General features: G+C 36.2%; 1 protein-coding gene and 1 pseudogene across 3 annotated transcripts; one reads left to right on the top strand and one right to left on the bottom strand.

Annotated features, from left to right (window-relative positions):
* Positions 1-793: 793 nt before the first annotated feature.
* LOC113059488 (glutamate-rich WD repeat-containing protein 1-like) lies at positions 794-6,501 on the top strand (annotated as a pseudogene).
* LOC113059918 (uncharacterized) lies at positions 5,655-9,257 on the bottom strand. 3 transcript variants are annotated; one of them, XR_003278173.1, is made up of 4 exons: positions 9,082-9,255; positions 8,865-8,933; positions 6,253-7,662; positions 5,655-6,177 (listed from the first exon to the last, which is right to left on the bottom strand). XR_003278173.1 is itself a non-coding variant. In XM_026228606.1 (3 exons), the coding sequence occupies exon 3, from the start codon at positions 7,652-7,654 to the stop codon at positions 6,743-6,745; it is 912 nt and encodes a 303-aa protein (XP_026084391.1). In that variant the 5' UTR covers positions 7,655-7,675; positions 8,865-8,933; positions 9,082-9,257; the 3' UTR covers positions 5,655-6,742. The 3 variants fall into 3 exon arrangements, 2 of the variants coding, with proteins under 2 accessions (XP_026084391.1, XP_026084390.1); XM_026228606.1 differs by having other exon boundaries at positions 5,655-7,675; positions 9,082-9,257; XM_026228605.1 differs by having other exon boundaries at positions 5,655-7,662.
* Positions 9,258-10,400: the final 1,143 nt, after the last annotated feature.

Raw genomic sequence — 10,400 nt, 5'->3', positions numbered from 1 at the left:
CACCGTGTGCAGTACAACTTCAAAAACACTTCTTGCAAAGACCTTCATGCATATTTGTTAAGCAAAAGAAAACTGCTGGGAAAGATCAGCTCTACAACAAAATATAGATGGGCAAACAAGGAGGATAAGGAAGAAAAACAGGATGAAGAGGAAAATAAGGATGAGGAAGGAAACTAAAGATATAGATATTTCTTGTTAGTTTTCATAAGTTTGTGAGAGCTGTTTTTTTTTTTTTTTTTTTTTTTTTTTGATTGCTTATATAGCAGAGGTATTTTTCAGTTATTTGTACTAAGTTATTTGCAAAAAAAGACAAAAATACAAAACTGGTTTACACCAAGCATGTATGGGAAAACATTGTTGGATCAATAGTCTTCTTAAAATAGTACCCTGAATGTACAACAGGACAGATTAATAAGGCAAAACCTAGTACTATTGGTGTTTGGCAGTGTTTTTTCTTTTCTTTTCTTTCTAAAATACAGGATTATATAGAAGAGTATTATTTTCCCCTTCCTTCTCTCTCATTTGAATATGTAAATTGATTATATGTCTGTTGTTGTTGTTGTTTTGTTCTATCCTGAATGGATGTTATGATGTTATGTGAAAAAAAAGTAATAAAAGGTTGATCACAAAAAATAAATCTATAAAACTATCAAACATTTCTATAAAACATTCCCTTTGGGACAACAGTTTGGTGACTTGGGAACTTTCATTTTCCTGTTTTTATACAGCATATGGTCTTTATACAGTCTATGGAGCTTCGCAACTGTGTTCAGAGCTCAGGGTGCGCTTTAAACCACGTGACTTGAAGAGGAAGCCCTCCGCTCTCTCAAAATGTCCGCGGCAGAAGAAGACACTTTGCCTCAGGAGGATGATAAGTTTGAGGACATGGAAGCGAGTGGAAGCGACGAGGATGATATGGACGGAGAAGGACAGAACGGGGATGGAGAAGAGAAAGTGTATGTCCCCGGTCTGCAGCCGCTTCAGACTCTATTGGGGAGAAGAGCTCGAGATGGACCGCTCCGCTTACCGCCTGTATCACGAATGCCAGACCGGTCAGTCTGCTGAACACCGTGCCCGATGAATGAACACAAACTCGCGTGGTTTGCACATGTTTGCGACGGGATAACATAGGTTTACCAAGTTAATAAAGTACCATGTCAATAACATGTTTGTTTGGATGTGTGTTAGTAGTATAATCACTGCCAATACTTTTTTTCCTGTCTTTTATTTTATTAAGAATATTTGTTTTAATACATCTTTGCTAAGAAATGTCACTCAAACTTAATTTCATATGTGTATCATCATTGAATTTTTTTTTCAATGATAAGGATTATTGATACATATTGATACAAATAATGCTTTTTTTTAATCGTCCTGAATGTATCAATATCTAGTGATCCTAAATGTAGGCTGAGTTTTTGCAGTACAATAAAAACTATATGAATAATAATTAAATATATGAATAATAATTATTTTTATATGTTGTGGTATTATTTAGTACACTTTACCAATTCTCTTTACTGTAATGCATTTTTACTTAAAAAAATTTCCATAACTTTAATGATGATTATCGCTGCTGTGATACAGTGGTACAGTACAAAAGTAAAATAAATGATAGACAATGCACATAAAAGTCATTAAAACAAAGAGTATTGTCATGAATAGTTTTCTGTACTATTATTTTCACCAAATTGTGTTCCATTAAAAAAAAAAAAACATGTATGTGTGTGTGTGTGTGTGTGTGTGTGTGTGTGTGTATATATATATATATATATATATATATATATATATATATATATATATATATATATATACAGACCAAAAGTTTGGACACATCTTCTCATTCAAAGAGTTTTCTTACTGAAGGTATCAAAACTATGAATTAACACATGTGGAATTATATACATAACAAAAAAGTGTCATATTGTAGGTTCTTCAAAGTAGCCACCTTTTTGCTTTGATTACTGCTTTGCACACTCTTGGCGTTCTCTTAATGAGCTTCAAGAGGTAGTCACCTGAAATGGTCTTCCAACAGTCCTGAAGGAGTTCCCCGAGAGATGCTTAGCACTTTTTGGCCCTTTTGCCTTCTGTCTGCGGTTTCAATCTCACCCCTAAACCATCTCGACTGGGTTCAGGTCCAGTGACTGTGGAGGCCAGGTCATCTGGCGCAGCACCCCATCACTCTCCTTCTTGCTCAAATAGCCCTTGATGCCTTCAGTTTGATAGTCTTTCATAGTCATTCATAGTCATGAAAATAAAGAAAACTCTTTGAATGAGAAGGTGTGTCCAAACGTTTGGTATATACTATAAATATTTGTTCTTAGTTCTTCATCCAACTTATTGTTTTTTGTGCATATTTTTATTTTTTTTTTTTTTCCCTTTTTTAAGTTAAATTATTTCTTTAACAGGAAAATGTTTATTTTAATCATAACAGAAAAACTTGATGACCATGTTAATAACCAGATATTTCTATTCTGATCCCTGCTATCTTCTGAAATATATTTCTGACCGGTAAACTTCTCCTTCTCTCTGCAGGTGCCCCATGTCTGAGTTTTGATGTGGTGCGTGATGGTGAAGGAGAAGGGCGTGAGCAGTTTCCTCTCTCTATGATTCTGTGTGCTGGTACACAGGCGGACACCGCCTTGAGCAACAGGTAAACACATGAATGCTGTCAGAGCTTGCTACTTTTATTGTTCTGCAACAAACATCTAATACTTTTATGATGCCTTGCTTCCAAAGATGATGACATGTTCATCTCTATCCAGGTTAATTGTCATGCGCATGCACAATCTTCATGAAACTGGCAAAGATAAAGATGAAAATGAAAGCAGCGAAGAAGAAAGTGACGAAGATGAGGAGGACGGAGAGAAGAAACCACAGTTGGAGCTGGCCATGATGCCACATTATGGGGGGATCAACAGAGTCAGAGTAAGAGTTTAAATTTTGGTTTTACAGCTTCAATAATAATAGTAAATGAATGTGAATGTGCACAGGTTCTGATTCATTTTCAGCTATAGTAAATAACTACAGTCGGAAGTACAACAAAGTGCAGTAAGCACCAAAACTATTTGTATTACAAACAAGTAATAAATGAAAAAATATATAATAACAAATACCAGTTTGCAATATCAAACAACATAACAGACTGTTTTTGTACAGCTAAAATATCTAGAAGCAGATGACACAGGAAGCCTTGCCCGTTCAAGTTAAAAATGCTCACAAACACTGTTACGTTAAACATAAATGTAACCTGTAACTTTGGACAGATCTTGCCTCCATACAAACAGATTAAAGGGACTACTGACTAAGCCTCAAATCATTTCATTTTTACCTGCTTTAGGACGACTGGTAAGCGGCGACTGCAAGAAGAACATTCATGTCTGGGAGCCACAGGAGGGTGGGACTTGGAAGGTTGACCAACGGCCTTTCAGCTCACACAGCAAGTCTGTTGAGGACTTGCAGTGGTCACCTACTGAAGCCACAGTATGTCAGTCAAAAGAGAATGATCATATGATTATATTTATCACAAGTGGAGATCATGGGTAAGTTAAGGCTTCTCTCTCACCTCCAGGTTTTTGCATCCTGCTCAGTGGATCAGTCCATTCGTATTTGGGACATAAGGGCACCACCTAATTCCATGCTGTCAGCCAGTGAGGCTCATTCTTCAGACATCAATGTTATTAGCTGGAACCGGACTGAGCCTTTTATTTTGTCTGGAGGAGATGATGGCCTCCTGAAAGTCTGGGATTTAAGACAGTTCCAGGTGAGCTAAGCAAGAGGAAACATATTTTCATATTTTATTTTTCAACTAAAACATTAACAAACTGAAAAAGTCAGTCTGCGGTCGCATGAAGCGTTAATGTATAAACATGCATGTGTTTGCATTTATATATACATAATAAATATACACAGTATACACACATTATGTAAACAAAAACTATTCTTTTGGATGCAGTTAACCGTTTGACAGCACAAATTTGAACGTCATTTTCAGCAGGCATTTTGTCTTCAGTGTCACATGATTTTTCAAAAATCATTTAATATGCTGATTAATATTTTTGTGGAAACGGCTATATGTTTCTGTGCTTCTTTGAATAGAAAGTTATAAAGATCAGCTTTTTTAAATAGGTGTTTTAGAATGTTATACATTTATTTTACTGTCACTTTAAATCAGTTTACTGTGTTATTGCTGATTAAAGGTATAAATACAAAAAACCTACTGACCCCAAACTTTTGAACAGTAATGTATGTCTGTATGCTTCTTGTTTGTGTTTATTGTTTTTAAAATGATCACATTTCTTTTTTTTCAGTCTGGATGTCCAGTGGCCAGTTTTAAGCAGCACAGTGCTCCTGTGACATCGGTGGAGTGGAACCCTGCTGACTCCAGTGTGTTTGCCGCCTCTGGAGCTGATGATGTTGTCAGCCAATGGGATCTGTCAGTGGAGTCATGTGACATGGGAGAACAGGCAGAGGGCTTAAAACAGCTACCACCACAGCTACTGTTCCTTCACCAGGGCCAGAAAGAAGTGAAGGAGCTCCACTGGCACCCACAGATTCCTGGAGTCCTCATTTCCACCGCGCTGTCGGGATTCAACATCTTCAGAACTATTTCTGTTTAACTGTGTGTGTGTCTGTGTGAGTGAGTGAGAAGAGAGAACGAGAGACTGGATGGTTTCAGGCAGAAAGAATGTGCATGTGTATAATTTGAAATGTACATGGATGGATGAATGGAGCATCTAGGTATGTATGACTCATATGCATTTGTCATTTTCCCATCCCTTCTGGAACTTCTTGAGGCAGAAATGATGCAATTGTATCATGAAATACTCATTTGTAGTCGTTAAAATGTTCTAAATCATCTGCAAGTATGTTGTCTGTGTATTAACATTATTTATAACACCAGCATATTTATAGAAGAGCCACTTTTCCTTGGATATCCGCTCAGTAAAAAAAAAAAAAAAACATTCTTTCAGTCTAAAGCCATTTCTTAATACAAATTTGCTAGATAGAAGCATGTTATGAAAAAACAAAGGATAACACATGTTATATTGAATTTTTTTTTTACAATTTGGATATTTATGCATTAATTGAATTGAGTACTTCAAGACTGATATGTTGTGTTCAGTGTCCCTTGCTGGAAAGAGGAAATGGTTTTAATATGGAAGGATGCCCTCCAGTGTAAGTACGAAGGATGGACTTGTTTACATCTTTGGCCAATTTGTTTTTAATTAGCCATTTTTGTAAACACTCAAATCCACTTCCAGCTATTTTTACCTTATTTACTTTCATTTTTAGCCGGTGCTGTAATAACTGGACTTGTAGTCATGCATGTGGCATTTGTAGATAGTGAACAGCATATACAATGTAATGTATAACATATAGAATTATTCTGAAAAGTCTTGAACTAAACTAACCTGTTTTTATTTGTTTATCTTTCCATCCATCAGTCCATCGAAGCTTCCTGGAAATACCTTTAGGCAAAATGATCCCACGCTTGTGCAATTAAAATAGCATGGGAGGGAGTGTAAGGATAATATTCATTTATTTACTAGACCTTAAAAATAATATATATGTATGTATCACTAAAAATAGTACATTTACTGAAATTAATTTGCTTCCCTTCAGCACATAAAAAACAAGCAAAATGATACAGATAGTTTAATAAAACTTTAATTATGCATTTTGGTCTGGCCCAATCTACATTATTTCAATTGGCAGAGTGTAAAATCACTGATTGTCTGTTATATATTCTATAGTATTCAAATCAACCAACTGCGAAAGCAAGATAAAAGCAACTGCTTTTAAAATGAATCCAGCATATTAAAGCTTTTCATTTATGAATCTAGTTGAGTGCTACAGGCAAATTATCGACTAGATTATTTTCCTTCACAGTTTAAAAGCTTAAAAGTTTGCGGCTCTTTAGCTTTAAGACTTTTTTTGTAGTGTGTAACTATTACGAGCATTTCATATTTGCACTTTTTACATTTCCAACAACAATACACAATCTGATTGCTTATTCCATTATAAGATATGAATGTATATGTGATAATGAAAACTCCCAGGAAAAGAAATTCCAGCATTTGTGAATGCATTCAGCAACCTTGCATCTTCCCACAAAAAGAAAAGCTTCGTCATTGGCTTTTCAGAGAAACTAACATTGGAAAACATCTTCTGGCACTGTAGATAACCGTAATCTAAACAATAACATAACTTTGTATGTTATAGTTGGTCAGCTGTCATTTTAAGCATTACCTTTTTGTTCCATTCTGTATGAACTGTAGGTATTCACTCTCCATTGAGATTAAGCTGTTTCCCGTTAACTGAAGAAGGCAAAGTGCCCTTTAACAGAGCTATGAATTGGGAAAAAAACTGAACATTTATGCTCAATATTATAAAGTTGAGATGATGGGAAATGTATGAATATGCTTGTTCATAGGTTATTCTCTGTAAGGCATCACACTGTCCATGGGAGACTTTCAACATTTGTAGTTATAAAATCCAGTAAAAAAACAAAAACGTAACATTGTCTCACTTTCATAAAATAGTTCCAAAAATGAGGAAACGCCATTGTAAACTTGGAAAAGAAAGTTCCGAATTGTCCAGTTATTACCTCAAGAGTAAATTTTCATTAACTCTCCATGTATGGATGTTTTTTTTTTCTTTTTTAAGAATAATTCAGTTTATGTCATGATCCATATGCCAATGATTTATTTTTGGTCCTCAAATTGCTCCCTATGTCCCCTTATAGGCCAATCTCATCGTCAGATTCGTCCTCAAAAGTGTACCCTTGTTGTCCGTTGGCACCCTCCTCCTCTGAATCGGTTTCTGAAAGATGCTGGTCTTCTCTCCTCCGGTCCAGCGGTGAGACTCCCTCATACTCTGAGCTCACGGAGGAAGAGAGGCTTGGAGAGTTGTCCTCCATCTGATTAACCACCTCTGCTTGTCTTGGCTCTGTATTGTAATCCGTTCTGCCACTAATGTCTTGCATCCCCTTATTTGGTCTCAAGCCCATTTCTTCTTCAACTTCCACATCTAGCCCTTCGATTATCTCCTGTCGCCCAATGATCTCATCACGTTTGTCGCTGAAGTGCACTTTGGGCCTGAGCCCTTTTGATTTCATGCCATTGACCTCATTGAGCTGCTCATCTTGTTGGTTCACCTCTTTGGTAATACTTTCCATTCTCATCCTGTCGTTCAACTCATTGGCAGCACTCCTTGGTGACATCATCACATCTCTTGTGCTCTTGCTGGAACTAAACACCTCTTCATTGTCTTTGTGAGAACCCATCGTCAGCCCGTCCATCACTCCCAGAACATCTCCCAAAATCGAAGGCCCTAAATCCAAGTCGAGGTCAAAGGAGGAAACTGAATCTGAATCTGAATGCCGGAGCTCATTGGGACCGGGATCTTCTGTGTATTCAAATTCATTGTTATGGTTCATCTGAGTGTCTGTGGCCTCTACAGTGGCTGCCACGACGGGTTCCGCAGATTTGGGATTAGGACTAGAGGGGCCATGGCTGGACAGGAAGGAGGTGTCACCAAAAGCATCTCCACCTCGACCAATGTGCATGGTGTGACGGAAATCACCCAGGGGGGCGGAAATCATGGTGGGGTCCAGACGAAGTGCTCGAGAAGATGATTTGTGGAGAGGCATGGTAGCAACTGAGGAACAAAACTACAAAGTCAGATGAAGAAAAGGTGTAATAAACATTTAAACATTTGACAACTTTTTAAATATCTTTCCTCATCCAAGTATTTATTCAGTGGTATTTAGTTTTGAGGGAGATATAAGATACAAGACACCCATACTTGGTAAATTCCAGTTTTTATCCCACAGTCAGGTATGAAATCATTACGTTGCGCAAAGACATAAAATAAATAAAAGTTGTGATTGCGAAAAGGCTGTGAAAAAGAGGAGCTGACAGACTGCCAAAGCCAAGCTCGGACTTGTATGTGAAGTGCATGCTTAAATGAATTCTTCCCTCAAGCTTTCTCGCGAGGTTGATATACAAAGTCTGAGATAAACCATATGAGCGTGCCCACATGTTTTACGTCTTTTTAAGATGTAATTTCATTAAATAATTACTATTGAGATTTATGACAGAAACAGACTGTTTTCTGAACCCCAGGAAATTCTTTTTTTAAAAGACAGGAATCATTCCTTACTTTATTATAGGCCATTTCATATATTTATTAGGAACATTCTACCAGAAACGTAGGCCTACATTTCCACTTATAAAAATCTTGGGGGAAAAGTGGAACTTATTCTTAAACCTGAACGTTGACTCATATTGAGGACATTTTAAATCATGAGAAACATATTTCCACATACTGTAATTTTCAAGTGTTTTTAATAAAGAACAAAAAATCTGAGAATCTAATGAATGACTCATTCCTTTACAGAACAATTCACAGAAATGAACCATAAATCAGTTTTAGACATTTTTGGAGTAAATCCTTTTTATTTACTGTAACAATTCAAGGACAGATGATGTAGCCTACGTTTCTGGTAGAATGTCCCATTAATTACTTTTCCATGTATTTAATTGTTTCGACAAAACATTTAACAATTAGCGCGTTTCCCCCTTCATTGTTGTTAAAAAATCCATTTGAGGGTAATTTGAGAATCTTATTTATACGAAGAAATAAGCAATATCGCCATTCATGTGATCTGAGGCTATTCATCAACATCTGTAACATCTGGAAAGGGAATCAGTTCTAGACGCCTAGTTTACCAGATCTGTTGACTGTGAGTAGTATAACATCAGATATTCTGAGGCTTTACTACTGATTAATAACTTTTATGTCAAATCTAGCAGTATACATTTGATAAAAACGAAGTAGCTTAATTGCAGCCAACTTACCTTTGGTGTGTTAATTTTAAGCAGGTAACCTGCCTTTTGTCCAGGAATTCGTCCTCCTGTCCGGTGAAGCTGTAATAGAGCAAAAATCAGTTTGTTATCAAATAAATAATCTAGCGTAATGCAATGAAGGTCCCCTGAAGTGGGAGTAACTTGAAAAGTTACGCGCCCAACTGAGTTCTCGAACAGGTTTCCTTCAAAACGACGGAATTAAACTTACTTTGATGACCGTGTGCTTATCGGTGAGCTTGGACCTATTTGTTCTTCTTATGACTAAATGTATCTTTAAATATCTTTCGCTTTCCTTCTTTCACGGACTTTTCTGGCGTCGCTCTTCTCTCCGATATTTCTTTTTTTTTTCCTTTAGGGATGGGCGAGGAAGTGACGTTAGTTTTGTGTGGGAATGTCTGGCTGCGTGCAGCTGTAAATACTCAATGAAAGTACTGACTGACGCAGCGCTGCCTGTAACATGCGTTGTTATTATTTTCCGATCAGAACTAAATCATTTCACACGAAATAATTATTGTTTGTCTTATTACTGTGTGGCCACGGTCCAGCCTGATTTAAGTGTAGAATCATGGGTAATCTAGGAGTGAAGGTGAACAAAGCACATCCTCCTGGGACCCGCAGGCGTTGACTTTTGTCCTCTGTAGAGGCCATTGTATTTTAGTGAACTTCTCTGAGACTTAACATACCACAGTTTGAAGTACAGAGCCCATTTTTGGCTTTTTAGAGATATCAAATGTTTGGAGGTTTGATAAACACAATGACTGATATTAGAGAAATATACTCTTACAGAAATATAATATTTTGTAATTATCATTTAAATATAAATCATTTTGATTTTCTTTTTATCATAAATAAACATCAGTGGGGTTTTAAATCAGAAAATAACTTTTTTGTTGTGAAACAAGGCATAATTTTCATACGAGTCATAGGAGGGGACCAGCAATTTTAAGTTGAATTTTAAAAGTCAAGAAAATCTGTAAAACTATTAGGGCCAATTTGTGCTGTTTTATGATGATAAGAAACTGTCTGACTCTTGACTGTGCTTTTATTTTTAATTTTTTTAAATTTTATGATTCTTTCACATATATTTTATTGCTTAACATGGTCCCAAGCTCATCAGTCGTCAGTCAAAACCAGAGTGTCTTTACAACCGAGGCTTGAAAGTTTTGGACAAGAAGAGAATAAGGTACCATCACTGCCAAATTCAAAGTAAATATAAGATTTTAAGTTTTATTAATTTTATTTAACTGCATCTGGTTAAACTGGTCTTCAAATGGTAGCTCCACTACCGCTTTGCAAAATAATAAAAAGACAGCAATGTACTAGATCCACCAGATTTGCTTGAAAGTCAATTGTAACATCTTTCCCATTCTTTTATTAATGTTAATGTTAATGTTAAACTGTATTATTTTTTTAACGGTTTATCCGAAGAACATATTAATATGCAAATTAGATGCAGTGATACATTGTATAGAATGGGAATATCAAATTATGTACATTTTACGCACCTATTGCATAAAGTAAAATAGT

The sequence above is a fragment of the Carassius auratus genome, chromosome 41 (genome assembly GCF_003368295.1).
Source record: "Carassius auratus strain Wakin chromosome 41, ASM336829v1, whole genome shotgun sequence".
Taxonomy (NCBI): domain Eukaryota; kingdom Metazoa; phylum Chordata; class Actinopteri; order Cypriniformes; family Cyprinidae; genus Carassius; species Carassius auratus.
This window is presented reverse-complemented; position numbering and strand designations above follow the sequence as displayed.